We start from the raw sequence: 25,236 nt of genomic DNA, 5'->3' as shown, positions 1-25,236 counted from the left end.
AAAGCAGTGGGGTCCTCGCTGGGGTTTCAGGAATCTGCTCTTCTGTCCCTTTGCCCTTGTCTGTTCTTGTGTGCTTGCTGGGAGCACTAGGGGAAGGATGGAACCTGAAGAAAAATGATGGGGTTTCTCCTGATCTCCTGGAGAAGCTCGTTCCCTAGTGGGCTTTCTTTAACTGAGAATGTCTCCCGAGCACACTGAATTGGGGAATGAGACATTTTCAAACAGAGGTGATGGATGAAGTGACCTCTTCCTGGTTCCTTTTCATCCATCACATGAAATACAAGTAAATAAAATCTGGGCAGTTTGGCACAACCCGGGCTCAAACCATTGCTCTGTCCCTTACTGGGACAACCATAATTTGAAGAAGCAAGGGATGGGAGGGAGCATGCATTTGTCAAGGCTGCATCTGCCCTCCACGAGATAGTTCACATTTTTGCTTTTCTTTCCCAAAGAGCTTCAGTCTATCTCAGTATTTTATTCTCAAACACCAACCCACGGCAGGTTGGCCACGGAGCAGTGGTGAAGCAATTCCCACGGGTTACAGACCGAGCGCTAGTGCCTGCTCGCCAACTGTCATAACTCTGCTTACCATCACCTCGCTCTTTTCAAACATTTCAGCTATCAAGCTGATAATTTTAGATGTGGCAAGAATGTGCAAGTGTGATTTTTATATTTTTTTTTCTTCCTGTTCCTTAATTTTTTTTTTAAAATTGCGTAAGGAGAAGAATGCCCTCAGATTCCGAGCCAAGGGAAGGCTGTGCCCTGAGCTGCCTCCATCCGCGCTGGTGTTGGAAAGTTACGGTTTGGCCGGGAAATGGTCTCGGTGGAGAGGAATGCCTCTGAGCTTGCTGGTGAGATAGCCTTCGGGTTTTGTGAGGGTATTAAGGGTCAAAATCTGTGTGTGCAGGGCGGACACCTTTGGCTGCCCAATTTAGGAGCCTTTTAAAAGTAGGGAAGATGAAGCTGTGCTGTGTCTGGTTACGGGACAGGAGAAGGACATGGGTCTTTCTAAGGTGTTCATGGTGGACACCAGAGCTGCTCGGGGTGAGACCAAAACCCCAGGTAGGGCACCACTGGTGACACAATGTCGTTTAGCTGGGTCTAGCTAGAAAACTTGGGTGTTAGTGGCTAGAGGTTCATTAACACCACTGAGATTTAAAAATGGGACAAAGCCTCGATAAGGGGTTTGGCCAATCCTCCTGCTTGTTCTGTACAGGCCTCCACGAGGGAACGCACGACCCACAGGGCTGGTCTCGGTGTCCCTCATCCCGGCCGTGGTTCAGGCTCATCAGGCAGTGCTCAGTCTCGGCAAGACCCTGCCTGGTTTTGCCCGACATCTTTTTTTCAAGGGAACCTTCCGAGCTGTGAGGTAAGTGGAGCTGGAGGCCCCGGCCACGGGCTGTTGTGGTGCTTCCACCCCCTCAGGGAGGGCGGCGCTCAGAGGCGGGTGCGGCGGGGTGCAAATACTGCAGGATCAGCGTTCAGCTGCAATTAAGAAATCGCGTAATTACGCATCTAAAAGCTACAGGCCTACAGACAAGCCCGTCCCTCAGCGCCACCGGCGGGAGGCTGCAGCTCCACTCCCGCCCTCCAGGGGGCGCTGCCTGCCGGCGCCGTGGAGAACCCTCCCCCGTCACGTGACGCGCTCTTCCCGGCTTGGGATTGGCTGAGAGGGATCACGGTGCGGTGGGAAGGGGTGTGGCGTCGCCGGGAGTGAGGCCGCGGTTGCCAAGGCGACAGGAGGCGGCGGCGTGGGGCCGCGGGGCAGGTAGGCCGCGCCGGTGCCGGTGTCACTCCGGGTTTGTTCGCTTCTCCCCTCTCCTTCCAGCTGTTGGCTCAGAAGCCGGCAGGGCCGCGTGTTCTCGGCCCTGAGGAGGCGGCCGCAGCGTCCCGACCCGACCCCCTGTGTGAGGAGCCGGTGTGAGCGTCCCGCGGCCTGGCGAGAGCAGCGGGTCGGATCGGGGAGGACCGGCGTCGAAACTTCTTTGGAGGTGCCTTACGGGGGGATATCTTCCCGATGCGGTTTGTTTGGAGATGAGGTGGCTAAAGGGCTGTGGGTGGCTGGGCAGCGGGGGGCTGTGTGAACCGCTGTGCTGTCTGCTGATGCTCCCCTCTGTTACAATTTTCTAGGTTTATCGACGATGAGACGTAGCAGTAACACTTAACGATGGGTGACGTTCTAGCTTATGAAGCTGAGTTACTCGGTCTAGTGAGAGAGGTTGGTTTTCTCCCTTTTTCCTTTTTTTTTTTTTTTTTTTTTGGTTGAAATGATCAAGGCAAAATTTCATAATACTTTTATTCAGAGCCAGGCATTGTAACTGTTGTTTAAATTCTGGAGTTATTTGACTGGCCAAGTGTCTGCTACACCCTGAAATCATATTGACTCAGGTCATGCTCTGTAAATTCAAAGGACTCAATATCTGTTAAAAGCCAGCAGTCAAACATCAAATCAATCTAGAATTATCTATTGTTCATTGCAACTGAGCCTTTCGTTAAAGGAACAGTTATGTTGGTTAGATCCACAGACAACTTTGGGGCTCAGGTCCAATCTGTGATAAAGGTGAGATCTTTAAAACATGCTTAGCTGCCACCTCATTCCATATGTGTATAAAATCACAGAGGCATATAAAAACCCTGGAGCTGACAAAGCCCAGGCTGAAGTTCTGAGACCACTGATCTCCATGGTTTAATGTCTAAGCAGGATTTTCCAGCTAGGCACTCTTCTACCCATATTGCTTATAAGAGTAGTCAGAAGTTCTTCTGAAGTGTGAAATAGTCCTATGAAAAGGACATTGAGAGACAAACTTTGAAGAGTGGGTGCCTCTGGTAATCTGTGCTTCAGCCTTCTGAATAAATTGGCTAAAATGGGATATTTTTGTTTTGGAACAAGTGCACAAACTGTGATCTCTGCTGTTTGTTACTGCCTCATTTCTTTGATCAACACTGTGTTGGTAGCCTAGTTTAGGGCCCTCGGTGAACACCAAACCAACAGCCTGACCCACCTGCCTTGTGTGCTTGTGTGACCCAGCCTACCGCAGGGTTCTGCAGATGCCAGTGCTGCAGAGAGGTGACTGGAAGCAGCAGTCAGCTGCCACCGTGCCCGGCTTTCACCAGGTTGTCTGATGAAAGCATGGACAGTTACTTTCTCCCTAAAGAGCAAATGGCAGAATCATACACAATTTAGGTATTTTTGTGGATCTCAGAAAACAAATCTATACAAGAGGTTTAGGTACCTAATCATTGCTATACTATTGTTTATGTTAACAGTGAAGAAAGTAAACAATTCTTGTTCTCTGGAGCAATGTTGGGCATCCAGATCAAGTTTGCAAAATGAAATGTAATGTCTTGTCTCAGCAACCAATAACTAAGACTCCTGAGATGAAGGGAGGAGCAGAAAGTTGTGTGTAATATAATGGCTGTACAGAGTGGGAGGAAGAGGCAGCTGCCTGTTTATCTCTGTTCTCAGAACAGTAGTGCTGGATTACTCGGTTATTAATTTGGCTTGCACAGCTTCAGATGAGTGACCTGGCTTAGGATTCAAGCTGTCTGGCTGCTGCTGTGGAGGTGAGAGCCACACTTAAGAATTCTGCCCTCTGAGAACATTATTTGTGAGGAAGCTATTTACTTGTTTTTTCAACCAAGGTATAGCATTAATGGATTTTAGTTCTGTTTCTTCTTTGGTTGAATGAAATTACTGGCTAAATCAAGGGGCATCGTTCTTTCAGAGAGGATGTGCTCGGTTGTCAGTACTATTCTCTAGGATGCAGGAGGAAATTTTGTTGACAGTAATTTCCTGCCATGTGAGGTACCAGTTCTTGGTTTGTTGCTGTGTAGTCTTTGGCATTTATGGACCCTGCTACAGGGAAACTTTAAAGGACTTTGGCAATCTATGGGTCACTCATTAAATCATTAATAATCTAAAAAAATATTGCTGCTGTATGTTTTTGTCTTGCAGTATTTGGATTTTGCTGAATTTGAAGAAACGGTGAAAGTATTTACAAAGGAATGTAAAACAAAAGGGAAGCCACTGCCTAAAACAGCAGATGTTTCCTCAAGAGATTCCAAAGCTTTGCCTGTTCAGGTAATGCGTCTTTTACACTAAAAACAATTAAAGGCCACTAACCACTATGTGAATTATTATTACAGCAAGTTTGGTAGCTGCTTTTTTGCAGAACTCCAGTCCTTTTGAACCTGAGACAGTAGTTTTGGTTCACACTATTTCAGGTTTTTAGCTTGCTGTACTTTGATAAGACTGATTTTCACAGACTGTAGGCATTTATTTTTCTATTATTGTAAAAATGGGTCCCCAGATCTACATGCATGAAAAAAGATAATAAAGATAGGTGGAGAAAGACTATTTGGCTGGTCATTGAATGATAAGAGATTTTGCATAAAACTTTCAATTCAAAGTCTTCAGATGACACTTGAATTCTTCATTTACGGAGCTACTGTTGAAAAAACATACCCCTTCTGTGTTTGATTTTTCACTGAATACTTTTCCCCTTTGCAGAAAGATCTGCTCACGGCATTTGAAAATGGTGAGCAGAAGGTTTTCTTCCAGCTCTGGGAGGAGCATATATCGTCTTCAGTCAGGGACGACGAACCGGTTGCTCAGAAGCTGGAGTTCTATCTTCACGTCTACTTTGCCACCTACCTCTTAAAACACTCTATGGGAAAACCTGTAAGTTTGGTTCACAACTGAAGCTTCAAATTGCTTTTGTTTCTTTTACTTCATTTATTTGTCTTTAGTGTGGATAAGGATGGGATGTTTAGTAAGAAGAATTCGCAGAATATATGTATCCAGTTTTGGGGCCACAGTCTCCATTTTAGTTGAACCAGACCCCTTGTATTGTGAAGTACAGTGATGGAATTCAGAGGTGTCCTTATCTGAATATTTTAATTTGGAAAATACCAGCATGCTCTGATTGTAATCTATAGGAGATTCTTAAAACACTTATTTTGCTTCCAGTTTGGACTGAAGCTGTGTGTTGAAATATAAACATTTCTGATCAAATCAGAAAGCTGAATCTTGACCAGCTTAATATATCATACTGAAAACAACAATTCCAAGCTGTCATAAAATAAAATCTCTGTCACATGGGACTTTTATGATGAAGAGACATTTAAGTAGCCTGGAGTCAGCCAGATCAGCCAGGGCTTAATAGCTCCTGCCTTACACCTGTCGGCTGCTACAGGAGTATTTAGATGCCTTCGTTGTGTTTTCCAGCCTCTAAGGAGCTTTTGGTCTGTTCTGTGCTCCAGCTCTCATTCCCTTCTTCCTGGTGCTGTACGAATGGATTTTATGGTTCTGCACTTATCACTGAAATAAAGCATGTCTAAAATAGGTGTTTTCCTCTCTGCTCTGAGTGAGGAAATGGCACTCTGCTTTCAAAATCTAGTCTGAAGTAGGCAGGAATAATTTACATTCCAAAAGCAATTGTTCCTCTCTTCTTTCATTGGACCTGGATGATGTTTAAACATCAGTTTAAACTTCCTGTTTTGAGCAGTGAAAACAAGATGTAATGCTCTCTAGTTAAATAAATGTTGCTTTTTAGATAACAAATATTCTGGGATTTCAAAATTGATGTCAATGTATTTAGGTCACTGCTTATATTTGGCAGCTTTACAGTGCATCCAGAGTGGTAGTTTTCTAAATAAATATGCTGCTCTATTTCCTAGGACAAAGCTGAGCTTGAGGAAAGGATTTCTCATTTTAAGGCATACCTGGAAACAAAAGGAGCTGCACTGAGCCAGACTACAGAGCTTCTTCCCTTCTATGCTTTGCCTTTTGTTCCGAACCCCATGGTACATCCTTCATTTAAAGAGCTTTTCCAGGTAAGTATCTGTTTTGCAGAGAGGGTATTTATGATGATTTGTCTCATGAGGTGATAGATGTTTAGTTTTGTAATTTAACAGAAACTGTACAATCATAAAGAAACATATATTTAATGGAGGAAGGGTTGTGAGAGCGCTATCAATAAGAGTACCATCTTAAATATATTTATTTGAGTCCTAACTGGTACTCTGGCTTTGTGTCCACATGTAAGAATTGCTACCCCTCCTTCCTTTCCACGCAACCCTGAAATATACATGCTTCTGGGAATCACTATATAGTAGTTCAAGTTTACTTACTTGCTTTGAGGTCGTTCCCATCCCCACTATCTGTGTATGTATAGGTGGATTTCAAACATGATAACTAGGCATAAGGAGACTGGAGCAACTTCATTTAATGTGGAGAAGAAAAAGTCAAGTTTATAAGTAACAGAAAACGAGTCTCTGTTGTCTGTGTTCTGAGACTTTTCTCCACCGCTCCAAAAAAGATAATAAAATGCTGGAAGAGCATACCTGTAGAGCATGGCCACGTTTAGCGGTTTGGTGACTCTTGCCACAGGCATTTTTTCTGGTGAATTTTTTGTTAAATAGGTTTTTGCCTTTGCCTTTGAATGTCTTTACAGAGTTCAGTTCTTAGGCTTCCACGTGCAAGGTGAGAAGAGAGCGTAAAAGCTAGTGTCCTTGAACTCCAAAATAGATCTCATTTGCGGGGGCACTTTCAATGTGATGAAATCTACAGTTATTCTATTGATGAAGGGGTAATGAAACACCCTTAGATCGACTGCTTTCTGGGCAATGTGCAGGAAGAGGGTTAGGAGATGATGTTGCAGGGCTGTGGTTTGACGTTGCAAAGTATTGGTGGCAATACCTGTGGGGAAGGTACAGCCACCATCTCACCTGCTGACAGCTTCTTCCTGCGGCACAAAACAGCGCCTTAACTTTTTGGTTAAGCTGGAAATGGCTGGTTATGTAGTTGCACTTGAACTGGATCAAGGAACTGGTGTGCTTTATTGCCTGTGAATGTGTGTCTGTACAGCACCCAAGTACGCACACATGTGCATACACAAATTTGTCTGTAAAATATGTATGTTATTTTGCAGGGTTATATGCTTGAAATGCTTCACCCTCCTGTCACACGGACAGTTTCGCTGCTTTATCTAAGAAACTTTGGGCAGTTACTGTGATGGGAAGAGATATCTTCAGCCTGCATTGCTGCCACATGCTTTTTGATATCAAATCAAAGCTTAAGTGATACTTGCCCTTGGGCTGACTTTGGATGTACCAGCTGATGAGAAGCTCCAGTTTAACACCAAAAAAAGGCATATACTGCCATTTTCCTTTGGGACTAGCTATAAATAATGAGATATACTCGTTGACCTCAGAGATGGGCTATGACTAGTCTTTTTAATTATACTTAGCAGCTTTTTTTTTTTTTTGAATGCCTTATCTAAGACGAGATACTCAGGTTTATTCATAGTAACCCAGTATCCAAGCTCTTAGTCCACAGTCACGCACATTTTCTTGTGGGAATTGTACAGCTCATTCCATGTTAGTGTTGAAACACAGACTGTTTTACGTTTGAGAAAGAACAGCAGTGAGTCACCAGTCCACTAAGCAGTGTTCTTACGGCATATTTTTTTTTCTCCGGCGTCTGATGCTTTATAGAGCTGGAGTTCCTGTCTGTTTGTGTAATACATCTTGAAAAATAATATACACTCCTCTCTGCAGGAGACATGGTTCCTTTGGTAATATACAGCGTACTGTGGTGCACCACTGCCTGGGTACTGAACTGGTAAATGCAGCAAGTAAATTCTGTACGAGCGTGGTGAAATAAAGGGCAAATTTGAGCTGTGAGAACAGCTTGCACCATAGATATATACAGCAGTAAATTTAGGAAGCTCCTGCTACTTGTTGGAAGATACTGCTTTTTCATCTGTTGGCTGGCTTCTCATCCAGCAGAAACTAGCTTAACTGAAAGTTTGAAATGGAGGAAATGAGCATTCAGTGAATTCTTAGGTGTAGTTTGGCTTTTTTCCTTAATTAATATTTTCATGTGCTTATGAGGTGCTATGTCAGGCAGAAGACAGTAGCTGATACGTTGGTCTGTTTTTCATAAATGAGTTATTTTTCTCCAAACCCTTATTTTAGGAATGTTGTACCCTGATCACTGATGTCCTGGCCTGCCACTTCGCAGTTGTTCCTGACAAATTTTACAATTCTCAGATTTTGTTAGGAGTGTAAGATGACTACAGTGATTACTTTTTGAAAACTGAGCAATGGAAATTTGTTCATTTCATACTCTATTTAATAAATTTAAAATTAATTTTCATCTTTTTATCTTTTGGGTTTTTTTTCAAGTTGCTTTTATTTTAAAGGTACTTTTAATTTAGGGGCAGTTGTTGGATGTGCATACAAGGCACCAACACTGTATGGTAGTTTTACACTTGAAATAAAGCTACATTTTGTTTTTAGAACCCTTGTCTAGGAATAATACTGAACTCTTCTAACTTCTATATGGTTTTGCGGGTAGCTAGCAAACACATTCACTTCAATAACAGTGCAGTAACAGTGAAGAGAAAATCTTTTCAATACAATGCTGGCTGCCTTGTTTACTAGGGGAAGGTTGCTGTGATCTAAACAGTACTTTCAGCAGAGTGTACATATTTGGTGAACAGCTGTCATGATTTGTTTTTCTTTTCAAGGATTCTTGGACATTGGATTTAAGGACAAGATTGGAAAGGTTCCTGTCTCTGACTCTCAAAGCCAGACAGACTCCCAGGCTTCTCACTTTATTTGTATCCTTTGGAGAAAACACTTTGAAGATAATTAGATTACGATAAAGAGGCAGTATAATTTATTGGAAGAGTGTGCTGATAAAATTTATTGCAGAATTGCAGTAACATTGCAGTTCAGTGTTTTTATGATAGGAAGCATTGTTTGTATTCCCCATGCAAAAACAAACTTTTTCAAAACTTACGTAAAGACAGAGTATAGATGCATATGAAGCTGCATATTTATCATATGATAAACCCCAAGGCACCGACCTGGCCTGATTTCTTTCTTAGCATTCGTAAAGCCACTAATCTCTTCAATTAACCATTTCAGGGACTAGCTGAAAGTTTTCCAGGGCTTTTAAAGGTTCCAGAAATTATTGCTTTATTAAATGGCTTGTGCTTCAGACTGTATTGTTTTGCTAACAATATTGTTTATGCTGTGTTGTCAGGGCTAATTTGCAAACTAACTAGCTATATGAATAATTGTCTTCTCCATTTTTGGTTGGTGCAGTTAAAGGCAAGGTAAAGAGGGCTGAACTGAACTGGAGTCTGCTTTTTTTTTTTTTTTGGCCTTTTTCTTTTTCTTTTTTTTTTAAAAATAGAAGCTGGAAGTCCTTTTCCTGGTATATTTTACTTTATTCTAAGGCAGCATGTTGGTATGGTGGTATTGAATGATGAGCTGGAAATTGTATTCCTTCTGTTCCATTCCTGCCCGTTTGCCAGGATGGGGAGCAGTGACCAAAACACTGCTTTCACTCCCATGGTAGGGGGGTTTGTGTAGGAGTCTGGCATAGAACAGTTGAAGAAAGCTTTCTTTCTGCTTAATCCTCTTTATGGAATAATGGACTGGATCCTAATTGAGCCCTGAATGTTTCTTAGGTATAAAATATCACTTGCCCTAAAACACTTGCATATTTGTTGATTTGATGTAAAACCAGCAGTTTGACTTTTGATTTTGGTGTGAAGATGTTTAGACTGGAGTTACTGTATCTTATACATCAGAGCTGGATCTGGTATCTTTAAAGGCCAGCACAAAGTCTCAAGTCTCCATGCAACATTGTACATTGTGCACTTATGAGATTTTTATGTATTTATTATCGATTAATTTATTCTTGCTCTCCTGTAAAGCATCAGGCACTGGCTGTTGCCTGGGACAGTAGGAATATTTGGCTCAGTTGGGTTTGCCAATTGGCTGAGTTTCTTATTCTGTGTCTGTGGAACACACACTCACTGAAAGGATGCACATTTTCCTGAACTGCTCCTACTTGTACAACAGAAGGAGAATGGACAATGCAACAAAGGTAAATGCTGAGATGTGGTAAGGATAATTCTGTAAGATTATTATGAATTATAACAGTAGGGGAAAGTACACCTGCAATGACAGGCAAACTATAATGATGCATGGTAAAAAAATCCCTTGAAATCCAGACCCTTGTCTTGGTGATAGTCATTGCATGACTGCTTGAGGTCGGTAGGTTTGGGCATAGGCATGTACTAGAGATGGGAGGGGGTCAAGGAGTAGGATTTGTATTTTAAGTCTATTCTGTCCTGAAATATGGTAAAAACAAGTAGAGAACTCTGTACAAAATGCATACCAGCTCTCCATTTGTAGTTATGATGAAAGTCAGTTTCCTCAGATTCCTTTCCCATACCTGCTTATGCCTGTCTGCATCCTTCAGACTTCAAATCTCATTCAGTTATACTGATGATCTTAGACAAAGTTGATTTTGTTCCTATTCACTTATTCTGTTTAAGCTCCCGCAATAGTATTTATTGGTATCTCTTGAATAAGAATGTGTTACTTTAAATATGACTCTCTGATGTGCTGCATTTTTAGGTAAGCTGTTCATACATACTTAAGTGTGTAAGTGCCTTGGAGTCCTTTTAAAAATAATAATTTCAGCACTGAATCCCATTAGATGCTGATGGTACTTGAAATATGTGCCTTTTAAAAATCAGTTCAATAAATAGAACTTGAGGTTCCCAACTCTCTTACATAAATTTTTTTCACTTGACTTTGTGTTCACTTTATCGGTAGGGAATTGTATGAGCCCAGCTGGGTTCCTCCAATGACTTTTCCTCTTGAGATATTTTAATCAGTAATTTTACATTGAGGACTTAATATTTGTAGATTGAATTAAAGAGGAAGTTAGGCTCATCTCTCACTGTGAGTTCCAGGTATTTCCTTTGTTATTTTGTGCCTTGTGTTGCATTTGACTTTCATTGAATAATAGAAAGATCTTTGTGGTCTTCTTTTTCTCTTCCAGGAGTTAGTCTTTTTGCTTGTGGTGGACTTTCCTGAAAGCAATAATTCCATACTCTGGTTAAAAACAAATAACTTCATGATTGGCCCTGAATTATTTGGGGCCTAATTCTTTTTTTATTTGGACAGACTCTGTGCTTTGTACAAGTATAGGGACTGTCATGGTATTGAATGCATGTGGGTCAGCCTTTATTTGTAGATCTGTTACGTGCCTTGGAGGTTGAGTCAGTTTGGATTTTCCATAAAGGTTACTTGAGGCCTCTCTTGTATGAAAGTTTTGGATCTGAGCCGTTATTTTTGCAGTATGCTGTTCAGATCACATGGGACCCACAGTACATATGCGCTGTTGGAGAATATTTACTTTATCAGTGAAGGAGAAACACAAAGAAAATTAATAGGCAACACATGAATGAAGACCAGTATGGCAAAGGATTCTGAAAACAGCCTTTTGTAAATAGTTGGCAGTCATTAGTCTGCCATACTGAAGCACTTCAGGTTTGGGTGGGGTGGTTCATATGTTCTTGAGGGTGTCCTGGAGAGTTTAGTGTGTTTATTTTTCCTGATTAACGTGCTACAAACTGGATTTTTACCTATTTGCTAAAAAACTTTAATACCTGTATGACTTTCAAAGCCATCTGTCTGGCAGTTCTGCTTAACTTACAGCTCTCCCATATGTTTTCAGTTTGGCTGGAAAGAGCAGAATGGTTGGCATCTTGCACAGAGAGCTTCAGACGTTTTGTGTGTCCTCTGTGCTCACAGAAACGGAGGGAATGAAGTATTTGGAAGTGTGTTCAGCTACTGTCCCTTTCACTGCCTCATTACAAATCTGTGGATGAGTTCACAGCCACTCTTCCACTGTTTTGGGAGAGGGGAGAGTGGAAGAAGTGTGTCAGGCTGCTGCACAAAAGAAGGTTAAGTGTGACCTATCCGCCTGTCAAGATTTGCTGTAGTCTGAGTGACTATTAATGTGGAAAGATGTCAGTTTAGAATATGAATAGTCATTTTTATGGGAATGAGGTAAGCAAGAAGGAGACAAGGCAACTGCTGCCTTTATTAAGAGCAAGGTTTTGGTGGCATCTAAAGAGGCCTCATGTCTGACAGAAGCTCTTGGGACCTGCAGCTCCTCTGCGGAGAGCTCCACCCCATTCTATACAGGAACTCAACCTGGCTAGAGGCCGTGCTTCTGGCAAGGTATGTGAGAGTGAGCTGAGGTTAGAGAGACAGAGAGAGCAAGCACAGGTTCAGGGAGCATGTTTGCAGTGTAGGTACGTTGTCATAATTGATAGCGACCAATCTCTCACTTAGAGAGAAAAGCTTATTGTGGAATTATGTGCATGTGTGTAACTCCTTGACTGCTCGTACAAACTGAGGTTAAAATGTTAAAAAGGCTTGGCCATTACATACGTGAGAAAGCAGACAAGAATACTGATAGAAACGTGCAGTAGTTCAGGTGATGCCTTGTGCCAACTTTTTCATTTGACAGAGTCACAAGCTTTACCATATGTTGTATCTTCCTAAACCAGGAGGTTAGTCCTCTTTCCTTTATTTTCCCCTCTTTTCCTCCACAGGTGAGTAATGGTTCTGGTAGGTATTAGGTCCAGAACCTAGCTTTATAAGCTTATCATATGAAAAAGTATTTGTCAGTGTTGGAAGTTGTGTCTCGGTGGGGGACAGAGAGAAGCCAAATGTGTGGTGTTACTCTCTGACGGGTGCAGTTTGACTGCTGGTGCAGGGTGACTTAAATGAACTGCTTCTGAAAGGCACTCTTTCCTTCTCCCTTATCCTGACTCAATGAGTGGCCATGATTTAACATTTTAAACAAGCAACTAAATATTAATTTTTACCTGGACTGGTAGGTCTTTGATCTGTCTGCAGGAATGCTGTTATTGGTTATGGAGATATGGGAGGAATGCAAAGGGGAAATGAGGCAGCGCAGGACCAGCTCTTCCTTAGTATCTGTACTTGGATCAGCTACATGTCAATGATGCAAGCTTCTTGCCCTCTTGGGAAGAGAAACTTTAATGAAATATTTTTCCTTTTTAAATAAGATTAATTATGTGTGAGAAGATAGTGATATAAAAAATGCAAGATATGTCAAGACTTTGTGATTCCTCTCTTTGACTCTCTTTTCTCAGTAAAGACCAGTGTTTATAATTGATAATCCCTGGATTTAAGAGGCAAGGGGTAAGTTGGACCCTGATTCCTAGTTGCCAAGACTAGCATTCAAGAGCTGCATTGAGTTTTGGTTAGGTAGTTTTTCCTGCTGACTGTAGTTGGAAGATAAATTTTCATCACTGGAAGTTTTCCCCACTGGGCTATGAAAAGCAAGCAAATTATGAGTAGGTTTATGTTTTGTGACTTAGTGCTTCCAACTTTCCTCACTGAAAGTCACGCTCTAGATACATCCACTGGAAATTTCTGAATCAAATGTGCTGTATGACAGTTAAATAAAAATGTATTCTGATTTTCTCATCTAGCTAAAGGAATAAAATACTGAAAAGTGGCTAGTTTTGTGCAATGGTTGCTCTCAGAATCTTTATTAGTTTAGAAAAATACTCTTGTTTTGGAGCTGTCTCATATTAAAGCCATGGTAGCAGTTCAGCAGTGATGGCTCTGGAATAAAAATGAAATCAAAGATGGATGATTATTATCAAGGAAGCTTCCAAAGACAACTCAAATTATTCCATCTTAACTCTTCTGATTTTTAAGTTGATGAATTGATTGCAGTTGAGATGGTTTTAACAGCTTAAAGATTTGTAAAAATTTGAGACTCTCAGCAAGATTACTTAATGTTACTGTGAGTGGTTCTAGTGTGGGGGTTTTGGGGTTGTTTTGGTTTTTTTTTCCAAATGCATTTTGCTGGATTTGAAGGGAATCCGTGGCCTGTCTCAGCTTCTTTTGCTATTTCACACCAGTTTTGACTCCCTCCAAGAAAGTAAAAGAAAAATGTCATAAAAGTGGCTTGATTTCCAGTTTGATATCAGGTGTCAGTCACAAATTCTGCAGGTGCAGAATGCTGTGATTCATGAATGATTCTCAGAAAGCAGCCATTCTTAAAGGGAAGGAGGCTGAGAGAGTAAAATAACTGTCTTTTTTTTTTCCTTTGCTCATAAATTTTGAAAAAATACAGATTAGAATTAAGAAAATGTACCTTCTCAGTATTCCATGCTTTATTTTAAGACTGTCAATTTATAGCCAAAGTCTATTAATGTACATTTGCTCTAAAAGATCCCATTAAAAAGATAATTTTGCTAAATTTTATGAAAGTAAAAATAAGCTGTTGTGCCATCTACTGCTTTTCATATAAATGAGGTGAAAGCAGCCTATTTCAGAAACTCTAAAAATCTGTAAGATGTGACAAGTTTTTAAAGCAATTTCTAACATCTGAATTCATAGAGCTGTCTGATGACTTCGGTTGATTTAATTTGCAATGAAATCTTTACAAACAGTTCTATTTGAATAGTATTTAGTGGACATTAGAGATACAAAACTGCCAGGAAGGGGTTTTTTTTTTGCTTTTTTAAGCGGTTTTTCGGAAGCTGTACAGCAGATATTTGTGCATGATTAGTACATCACTACCTGCAATATATCTAGATCGCCGTTCTGGATGACAACTTGTGAAGGCTCTACCAGATAAGCCGTGGTGCTGATGCAGCACATCCCATTTTTCCCCTCTGCTGAAGATGACCACCCCTGTGCCACCTGCAGTGGGGCAGCCAGCTTCATGCCTGAGTTCAGAGACCAAGGGAGCAAATGGCAAGGGACAGTTTTAAAATAACTACTACTAAATTCTCCTGGGCTTTTTTGTCACAGCTGCAAGCTATTGCCTTAATACTCAGCCAGGCCTTATATCAGTTATTTTTCCCAATGCTTCTGTGTTACAGGAACATGTGATCTACATATTTATGGAGAGAGACAGTGAATCATGAAAGAAGGCTAAGGTTTTCTCAAAGATTGTGGGATAAATCTGTTCAAATCCAGGAATAGGAACTATTTTTGTCTAGTTTCCAATTTTGCATCTTAGCTACTTAATTTGTTTGGACCTAAACTGTGTCATACTGAGCTGTTTGGAATGCTCTACTCTAAACCCAAGATTTTTTAAATTTGTGAAAACGAATCCTGCTTCTGTCTGGAACTTTTTGGTCAAGCTGATTCCTGCCCATCCTTTAACAGAAAGTCCTATGGTAAATATTCAGTCTGTTTGGAGATGGGCGCAATGCCATTTGCACAACACTAGAGCAATACTGGCTTCTCAGCAAACTAATTTAAAACATAATGTGCTAGCAAAATACATAAACATTAGCAGTAGCAATAGAATTATTGTGCCTCCCTTCATAGTTTTGTCCAGTCAGGAAGATGTGCACTGCAGTACACAGCTCCAGATTCCGTGCCTGACTTCCATGTGGAACGCTCATTTGGCTCGGTCTGACACTGGGATGGAGGATACAAATTTTGATATTTAGTTTGCTTCTTTCCTCTCTAAAGTAATTGAATCCAAAGGAACAAAATGTACAAGGAATGTAACTCTTTTTTTTTATTATTTAGACATAAAAGAAAAATTGGAGTTACTTTTAGTATCTTCCGTTTCTGAAAATAACTAGTATAGCTTACCATCAACCAGTAAATGATGGAATCACCTGAAAAGTTTTGTGTAGAAGTAAAGAATGACATAGAGAATTCCCTGCAACTTTGAAGAATTCAGTGAATATTTTAACAGCAGATGAGGAACTGGATAGCCTGGATGTTGGAGCTTTTTCCCCTCCATGAATTGTACCATTTTTCTTAAAAGACTTACTATTTACTCTGAAATAAGCAAAGCACAACATAACCTAAGTATCAGTGGTCTATTTCTAGCAAGTAACTGGAGAAAATACTCAGCCTCATAGTGTAATCCAACAAACACTGGCAGGAATCTCTGGGTACTGTCCTGTCCTGTTCTGTTGTTTTATCTTTGAAGTGGCAGTTTGACCTTTCCAGTTGCTCTGTGTGATCATGTTTTTTACCCGCTGTTGCTTTAGTGAATGCAGAAGACGGTGCATGAATCTCATCTGCAGGTAGCAAGTTCAGTGAACCAAGTCTGAGCTGCATTTCGTTGTGTATTGTCCTGATTCGACACCCACAGCCTTGTTTTGTCTCTGACAGCATGAACCTTCTTGTATTAACACACTTTTAAAACAGTATCCTCTTCACAAATATATTCGGTGACGTTCACTTGTATTGTTGCTGTAACTGTGAAGCATTTTGTTCTTTGGGCAATTAAAGCAAAATAAATACTCGTACCTGTGGCGATCAAATGAAATCACTTTAGCAGTATGGAATTATCCTGGCAGTGAAATTCCACCCTTTGGATAAAAGTAATTCCATAGCAGCAGTTGAAGTTGTCCCTTCAGAGCCGTAAAAATGCTTGTGGGTTCTTTTGTCCTTTCAGTTGAAAAGGTAATGTTATTTCTGTTTTATTATTCTCTTGACAGAAATATTGCAACATCTTCATCAACAGTTAGTGGAATCTGAGCACAGGACCATGACCTACCTGAAACGATTTAACAAAATGCAGGCAGACTACCATAATCTCATTGGGGTCACTGCAGAGCTGGTGGATTCCTTGGAGGCCACAGTCAATGGCAAGATGGTAAGAGATGACTTGGATGCTTCCCTCACTCCCCGGAAAATAGAGAATGCCACTAAAATGTGAATTAAACACTGTAGTTATGAGCATTTCTGTAAATACTGTGTCTCTTTACTAATGAAACACAGCACTTTGGATGAGATATTCTTTATTGCCCCTGTGTAGTAGGGTAAAGGTAGTGCAGAAGATGGGTGTAATCTTGAAGAAACAACGACCATCTCACAAGACATCTCAGATCTCTTGTGAGAGTCCCCTTTTGAGTTTTGTGAGAGTCCCCTTTTGAGTTTTGTGAGAGTCCCCTTTTGAGTTTTGGCATCAGCAATGATTACAGGGCATTATTGTGATTACTGACTGCAATCCAGCCGGTCAGAGGTGGTTGTATGTTTAAAACTGCTGCCAGTCCTGGTTTCAGTTACACTGTGGTGTAAACGGTCTTCTCATCCAAAATTTTGGTGATGAAAAGCCTCGCTCTTTGTTCTCCTAAACTGAACTTGTTAATTTACTTGGTAAAGGGAACTAGGGTAGGAGTGAATGAGTTATTCACTGTGTGAAATGGGCCACACGTACGTGGCCAGAGAAGGTACAACTTTCTTATGGGTATTTTTTATAAAAAGATGATTTTATGCTTCATCTTTTGTGTGTTCTTTGCGATCATGCCTCTGCACTGTAGCTTCTGTATAACCTGAAGATTATTCTTATGGCAGATGTTAGTGGCCTCTAGGTGGTTTTAATGGAGCTGTGAATTGTTAGCAGGGAGAATGACCTAGGAGTCCCTGTGCTGCCTGCTGATCAGTCAGTACGTACCTTCCTCCTGTCATCAGCGTGAGCGTCTTGTAGTTTGTTACTCTGCATCTGAGATCTCTGTCTGTTCACACCATTACTGCAGGGAAGAATTTACCTGTAGGTGCGGATTTTGCTTTACAGCAGATTAGAAAAGGTATCTGCTCACATGAGCTTCGATAACAATAAAAAGCATATCATCATTCATTTGCTGCCCCCCTGTTTCATGCGTCAGTGCTCTCCAAGGTGATACCCTCTTACCTTCTGGGGGGGAGGAACCAGGCACTGCTTATCTTTTGTTGTGGATGCTTGTTTAATTTCCCTTGTAAGCCTTGTGCTGGGCAGTCATTTGATCCTTCCCAAGTGTGTCCAGCTGAGGGTGCTCTTTCGTTGTGAATCTTGGTTTGTGTCGTTTTTGTATTCAAAGTGGACTTGGGTACTGAATAAAATCATGTTGAAGTTACAACATTCTGAATTTGAAGGGTTCTGTTGTCCTGCTACAGGCCTGAGAATATCAGAATTGTTCCCATTCCTGTTTCTATAATCTCAGCCCTCTCACCTCTGTTCTGGGGAAGCTAGTAGCTGCTCTGAAATTTGGCAGTTCTGCTGTGGTGTAGATTTCCCAAAACAAAAAACCTAAAAGCACTGAGATGTTTTGCATTGAAAGACAAAGTCCTGTACTGTGTCATTCATTTTGTAGGTTCTGTTCTTTAGCTGGACAAGACATCAGCATATCGTTGCTTAAGTCTAAAACACAAAACCGCTTCATACGTACTGTTGGAAAACTTATCTTTTGATTGAGGAAAATCTGTGTGCAAACACAGGTGTGACAAATTCCATTTTTCTTCTGGACTCTCTGAAAGTGTTTAGCGTTAGTCTTGTGAATTGCTTAACTATTCCCAGATGAAAAGAGTTTACATTTTCTTAATTTATGAACAGAGCTGTAGTTACAGTATATACCTTGTGCTTGCATCGATGAGTCTCAGGCGTGTGATTTCCTGCCATCTTTAAAAAAAATAAAAACCAAACAACCTTTAGTATAGAAAACCTTGTCTGGTAGAAAGTGTAAGTTTTATATAATCCTTTTCTCTCCTTATGTTTCCTAATTTTTAGATCACACCAGAGTATCTTCAAAGTGTTTGTGTTCGCTTGTTTAGCAATCAGATGAGACAAAGTGTAGCACACAGTATTGACTTCACAAGGCCTGGAACTGTAAGTATTTATATTTGGGGTTTTTTTACAGTAACTGTCTCAAAAGACAATACCAGTGAAGCTGTACATTGAACAACGAATGTGAGGTCGTAAAGGCAAAACATAATGTGTCCAGAGAAATTTGTATCCATTGTATAGCAATATGGCAATACATAAGGTTTCATTGGTCTCAAATGCTGGTGAATGACACGGTTGTGCAGTCATAGCTGCACAAGTATGCTTAATTCTGTTGTTAGGATAAGTAAGCTGTGTATCTGTTAAATGCTAACTGAATGGCTTGCCTTTTTTTTTTTGAACAAAATTACCAAACCCTAAACCTAATGTCCTGAGTGTGGTTTGATAGCACATCTTAGCCAATTTAATTTAGCTAAAAATGAGTGGTGGTGTTGCTCAGCTGTGGACACATGCTCTGTTCCTTTCTGCTCTCAGGTATGCTGCTATAACCCTAGAGAGAATTGGCTTAGCCAGCTAAAGGAGTAGCATCAGACAGGATCATAAGAACAAATGGGGAAAAGAGGAGGAAGGGAGGACTTCCTTTATTTTTTGTAAGAGCTAGCTGTTAGATGAGCAGTTAGATGACACACCTAAGCCCCCTTGTTGACTTACATAATGGGCTTTAACCCCATATCTAAAGATCTTTGACCTTATTGATAAGCAGCTCAGGATGCCTAGGTTTTTTTTCTTCTCACTCCACCAGCCTCTTGGTCCATTTCACATGGCTGCAGTAGACCTAGCTGCTTGTGCCTGTTAATGTTCTGCTCAATCTCTTCTGTCTAAATGGAGGGGGAGCCTTTTTTTTTTTTATCCCCAGCAGCAGAACCAGCTTAGGACAGTTTCTAGTGTCTGTGAAATTGAGCCTGGAGAAGTGAAATTTTAAATGACTTAATGATAGTTTTAGAGGTGCTCAGTGGCACAGCCTTTTTTAATACCTAGCTTGTTTAAATTTTTCAAATGAGCATTAACATTAAAATAGCATTAAAACATTTTAATATTAAAATGTTGTGTGCCACTGCTTTACAAACACAAGCCAAAGTCATGAACTGTGCTTATTATTTTTGCTGTGGCAGACATTGATGTATACTTAACTCTGTACTAGGAGACCTTTGTGAAGTGTCGAAGGAAAAGCAGAAGAAAATAAGATTCTTGCTCCTTATTCTAGCCAAAGTTTTTAATAACAATGACGCTATGAGTACATTTTGTTCCTCTTGAAAATCTGGTACAGAAAGATGAGGAGATAATAAAAATGTTCCCTTTTCTTTTCTACATGCTAATATTTTCAGAGATAAATATTATTCCTCATTGTTCTTCAAGCTGTTTTAAATGCCCTCACTTCCCTGTTAATGGTCAGAACTCTTTTCTCTGACTTGCTGTGTATTTAGGAGGTGCACTCTTAGCAGCTTTTGCAGGCTGCACATCCCAGGGTTTCAGGAAGGAGCCAGGATCTCTGTTCATCTGCTACCTCAGCATTAGGGGCTGTCTGTAACAACTCCTCTTTCCTGAAAGCTACGCCATGTCTGTGGAGCATGGTCATGCCATCTCCCACCTCATAATGTACACACCCCCATCTTTCTTCTAATAACAATTTTCATGGGTCTTCCCTCTTTCTCTGCCAATGGTTTTCTGAGATAATGCTTTATGTACCTCAGTAGTCCTAGGCTTTTTTCCCATCTGATGTTGGGGTTGTGTGTATCTCCCAGCTCCCCTTGCCTGTACTGGGAGCATCCCTACAGCCACATGACCTCTTCTATCAGGTCCTGCTCTCTGCTTGCATCAAGGCTTCTCTTTTTCTCCTATACTTTCAAGGTGCTCCATTGGCCCAGTGTTTCACTCTTATTATTTCTTTTTTTTTTCTATCATAAATTGATCCTCCAGTATCTCGAACCCTTTTGGGAAGGGGACAGAGGGAAGATTGTCATCTTTATGCAAAGTGCTGATTTGTTTCTTTATCAGCTCTGCAGGGAATGCAGAAGTGGCTGAAACTGTGCCTTCACTGATAAAAGCTGGGTGGATTATTGCTAGGTTGCATGTCTTTCTGTAGCCCTATCACATATGCTATTTTAGCATAAACATCTGTCTTGTATGGTTTAGCCTTTAGGTATAGACATCTGTTTCCTTCTCTATGAAAAAAAAAAAAAGACTTTAAAGAGTTTTAAGAACAGTAAGTGATCATTGAAGAAGTGGGTAAGCAGCAAAATATAGACAGAATTTCAGCGAGACTCTGTCATAGGAGGTTTTTAAGAAACAGGTAGAAAAACAGTTACCAGGAATGGTTGATGCTTGGCTGCTCCTCCAGGACAGATTAGGTGACCACTCAAAATCTCTTGCAGCCATACTTTCTCTGTTTCTTTCTACTAAAAGATGCTCAATGTGAAGTGATTGTTGATCTTATGCATCATGTTTATTTACTCTTGCCTCTCTAAAAGTGACTCTAAAAACATTCCAACTCCAGGATCACCTTTGCCACTATACTTACGCCACTTTAGCACTGTCTCAGGATATATAGGTAGGTCAGAGAAAGAGGATCTGTTGTTGGTGGGGTTTTTTTTTTTCCCTCCTGGAGGTAAATTTTTCCCTCCCTTCTGTCCCAAATTAGCCAGGTTAAGCTGAGTAAATCTGTGTTCTTCTGGCACAGTCGTATCTATTTTTATACTAGGCTTTACTAGCATAACTATTTGTGTGCGACTTTCTGGCTCCTTTACCCACACTATTTGTGGTAGTTACTGTGCCGGAAAAGCTCTCTAGTGAAGGACCAGGACAGCTATAGCAGTGCTTCTGTTTAGGTCAAGGGTTTCTCAACTGATTTAGGTCACTTCTTGACAGTGAGGTTATAGTAGCTACTGTGGTTGAAATCAAATGTCGTTTTTACAAGCAGACCCACACACTCAGGCTGTCTGAGCCATTAGCCAGGTTTTGGAGGGCAAATTAGTCTTTGCTTGTAGTCCTGCACTGCATTGTAACCAGGTTTGCTCATCCTTTTGTCCACACTCGATTGATCGTAGTTTCTTCTTTATTTCCCATGTAGAGAGTTCTGGTTTTATTACACGAACAGCAGACATGTAGAAACACAAATAAGTTTAAGAAGAAAAAGAATATGTATCTCTAAAAATATAACATATAGCCCACCTCTGAGAAGAAAAATGAGACTCCTTCCTCATCATCCCAAAATACTTCTAACCACTCCCTGACTCTTCATTTAGGAAGCCAGGTGACATGGACTAAAAACTAAATTCTGACTGTTTGCCACTAGGCCACTAAGGCATCCCATTACTTTTCCTTCAAGGATTCCAAATACCTCATTGTTATACACTTAGATGTTATTGTTCTATCCTTAAGTGGTTTCAGGTTTTTGCGTAAGTTTTGGAATAAAGCCGGAGGCATCATGACCCAGAGTAAGTAGTAGCATGAAGTTGCAGCATCTGTGCTGGATTTGTGTTGGAAGGTCCCTTCACTTTTTGCTCATAACTAATTAGAGACAATAGAGGGTGGTCTTGACCCAGAGTAAGTAGTAGCATGAAGTTGCAGCATCTGTGCTGGATTTGTGTTGGAAGGTCCCTTCACTTTTTGCTCATAACTAATTAGAGACTAATTAGAGACATAACTAATTAGATTCCAGCTGCTCCATTTCACAAAATTCCTGCTGGAGTCACAGGGCAGTCACCTGTATAACTGTAGAGGGAAGAGACAAGCAGAGGGGCAGCTCCTTTGCTCATCCTTACCATTATGTCACTGTGTAGGGAAGATAAGTGAGACATATTAAAATTTTTTAAAAAGTCAGTGTCTAAAGAGTTTTGGCAGGTATTAAATGTGGTGGCTTGGTGTTTTTTTCCCCACTTTGCCTGAGTATTCAGGATTTGATCGTGTCTCACTGATCTCACCAATAACAGGACCAGACCCTTAGATAAATTAGTTTTGGCGGATCAGTATCTCTAAATAGCTGAGCAGAAAAGAACATCATTAGCAAGAAAATTACTTTTTTGTTGTACTGACCTGCAGCCTTAAATTTCTACCCCTTTTTACTTAGGGGATGAGTGGATATGCATTGTATAGTTTGGAAAGAGGAGGTGCTTGAGTTCACAGTCAGCTATACTGGCACAACTTGGGGGCAATCCAGGTTTGGGAGCAGGTTCTGACAGCAGAAAGTGCTAAAGCTGCATCATTCTCTGAAATTTGAGCTCTACAGTATATTTTGTTAAATCAACTGCACAACACTGGTATTTCTAAGTTATCCTGGGAAGGTGGACTATACCAGTCCTGTAACCAAAATGAAGTATTGTCCAAGGAAATTAAAGAGTATGCCTTGGATTATATCCTTGGTAGCATTATTTCTCTGCAAACTTGATTTTGTTCCCAGTGCATTGTGCTCTGTGCTCAATTTTTAATGTCAGGAAAGTCGTATTGTGTAATATACAGCCTTGAGGTCTCAGGCTTTGAAATTACAATAAAGGTAACATGTGTCACTTAATAATGTGTGCTGTTATTGTACAAACATCAGCTTCCTGGTTTGTGTCCCCCCTACTGTGGCTGAAGACCTGTCCTTTCATACTGGAAGAAATTCATATTGGGAGGACAAATCCCAGAACAAGTCTTTCTTACCAAACTGGCTTTAAGACCTGAGGCAATGACGTCTCTGAAGCAAAAGACTTTCCCAGTGTAATCATACCCATGAAATCTTACTTAGCAAGGGCTTCTGGCATTGGCTCTTGCTTTTGTGCTCTCCGGTAAGCTGGCTTGGATCTCATTCTTTCACAGAGCAACTCCATGCCTCTTGCCAGCTCTGTGACCTCCCGGGTCAGCTTGTGAGCATGATCTACAGTCCATTAACAGGATGCATCTGCTCCATGTAGTGGGAGAGAGGCCACACTACTGTTGGGAGATGTTTCCAAGGCTTCTCTGAAGCCCTGCTGTACTATAAGGCTTTTTTTCCTAGCGGCGGTTGAATGTTATCGCCATCTTCCATCATGTAATTTGACATGTATGGTCCTGAATTGAGAGATAAGAAATCTAAGTGAATTGTCAGAGCAAAAGGTCTGGTTCTAAGAATGGGAGGTCAAAGCACCAGGTCTGACAAGTTGAGGAAACATTCATTTGAAGATTTAATCAGATTCCTGACTTTCTAATGTTCATTTGGACAGGGAACTGATCTGAGTAGTGGTGGGTAAGTTGGAAAAGGATAGTCAGCTATTATAGTCCCTTTTATCTTTAATACTCTTGAGAAAACTTAAGTTATAGTATTATTTTCTTTTTTTTCTCTTTCTAATACTGATTTGTCTGGTGGGCAAGGAGTACAGGTTGTAGTCTTTTTGATGCTGGCAATTTTCTGTTTAATACACGTCATGAAGCCAAAAGGGTTGTGGCTCTTTATCACTCAAGCACTGTATGTTCATTCCCTATTCAACGTTGCTCTTAAGCATAGGTTCGGGTCTTAAACCCATTAATAGATTTTCTGATTCCAGTAAGATTTCACCTTCCTGGAATTTCTTGGATTAGGGATAATGTAATAAGATTCTCTAAACTTTGGATTAAAGAGAGAACAGGAACTGCTTCTTCAGATGCACAGTCTCTGTCAAAGTCAAGATGTGTGTTAAACACTGGAGAATCTTTCTGACTAGAAAGCTGTGTAGTTCTTTGCATGTATTGCTCTTGTGTCATGGAATAGAATAAACACCCATTATGTTTCTACTGCTATTAAGTCTCATTATATTTACTTGTAGCTACAATTAGTTGAATTAATGTCCCTTGCAAGTTTTAGGTCTCTTTTGGCACAACTCTTGAAGCTGTGGAAAACTTTAAATTTGCTGGACTGTGCTTTTTTCCTCAAACATGCTTTTTACTGCAAATATGAATAAGCTTCAAACTGTAATAGTTGGTGGCAGGTATTCTGTTTCTTACTTATGAAAGACTTTTCTGCACCAGCAGACCACATGAAACCAAAGAGACAGAGCAACAGAAATTGGTGAGGGGTTTTTTATTACTCTGAACCATTCAGAGTGGATTCACCAAGCATTATGTGGATGTACACTCTTTCATTTAAAAATAGTGTGCACCTTACAACAAACAGCATCTACCCTATGCAAGCTTTGCTTAGAATGAAGCGTATCAGTCTTCTCCATCCCAGTCCGTGGGATGATTCTTATATGTTACCACTTATATATGGTAAAGAAGAAACAAACCTACCTCTTTATGTAAGCGAAGAGAATTTCTTTTTTTCTTCTGATAGGGTATACGATGCCTTTTTCACAAGTTGCTGCAGGTGATACAATGCCCTGCAGCAACTTGGGGAGGGTTTTTTTGTTTGCATAAATTCCTCTTCTCTAAAGGTAAGGTGTTGCCATCATTAGAGATCTCCACAAACTTTTCCTGTTACTGTCCTCAAATCATAGAAAAACCCAGATTAGAAGGGACCTTGAAAGGGTGACTTGTGGTCAACCTTTTGTGGTTTCCTTTAATAGTAAGACTTTCTTTGGATGTCATCTTTGTCTTAGTGCCTACATAGATTTTCACTGGCCCATATCATGCATGTGTTGCAATAGCCTCTATCATGATGACAGGACATCTGGTTTCTTTTGCTTACTTACTGGTCTCTATCGATGTTGTCCTTTGTCTTAAATTTAATTCTAGAATGTCTTTGCCAGGAACCATCTGTATGTGTGTATAGCAGCATGAAAGTTAAAATACTCATCCACATCAGTGAATTTTTGAGTGTCATGGTAACAAAAAGAATAATGTCAGATTTTTAAAATATGTCAAAG

At 40.6% G+C, this 25,236-nt stretch overlaps 1 protein-coding gene across 3 annotated transcripts in view; it reads left to right on the top strand.

Moving 5' to 3' along the window:
- Nucleotides 1-1,700: 1,700 nt before the first annotated feature.
- The window catches only part of ARMC9 (armadillo repeat containing 9), a 67,116-nt gene continuing 43,580 nt past the window's right edge, over nucleotides 1,701-25,236 (top strand). For 2 of the 3 annotated variants that reach the window (XM_014946072.1, XM_014946070.1), the window contains exons 1-9: nucleotides 1,757-1,991; nucleotides 2,131-2,218; nucleotides 3,956-4,081; nucleotides 4,511-4,681; nucleotides 5,680-5,835; nucleotides 8,535-8,627; nucleotides 9,883-9,907; nucleotides 16,341-16,498; nucleotides 18,389-18,487. In XM_014946072.1, coding sequence (XP_014801558.1) covers nucleotides 2,168-2,218; nucleotides 3,956-4,081; nucleotides 4,511-4,681; nucleotides 5,680-5,835; nucleotides 8,535-8,627; nucleotides 9,883-9,907; nucleotides 16,341-16,498; nucleotides 18,389-18,487 — 879 coding nt within the window. In that variant the 5' untranslated portion in view covers nucleotides 1,757-1,991; nucleotides 2,131-2,167. Of the gene's footprint in view, nucleotides 1,992-2,130; nucleotides 2,219-3,955; nucleotides 4,082-4,510; nucleotides 4,682-5,679; nucleotides 5,836-8,534; nucleotides 8,628-9,882; nucleotides 9,908-16,340; nucleotides 16,499-18,388; nucleotides 18,488-25,236 lie in introns of all 3 variants that reach the window. The other variant, XM_014946071.1, reaches the window with a different exon arrangement.

The sequence above is a fragment of the Calidris pugnax genome, unplaced genomic scaffold, assembly GCF_001431845.1.
Source record: "Calidris pugnax isolate Ruff unplaced genomic scaffold, ASM143184v1 scaffold111, whole genome shotgun sequence".
NCBI classification, from domain to species: Eukaryota; Metazoa; Chordata; class Aves; order Charadriiformes; family Scolopacidae; genus Calidris; species Calidris pugnax.
Note: the sequence above shows the minus strand (reverse complement) of the source record. Positions and strands in the feature narration are given on the sequence as shown.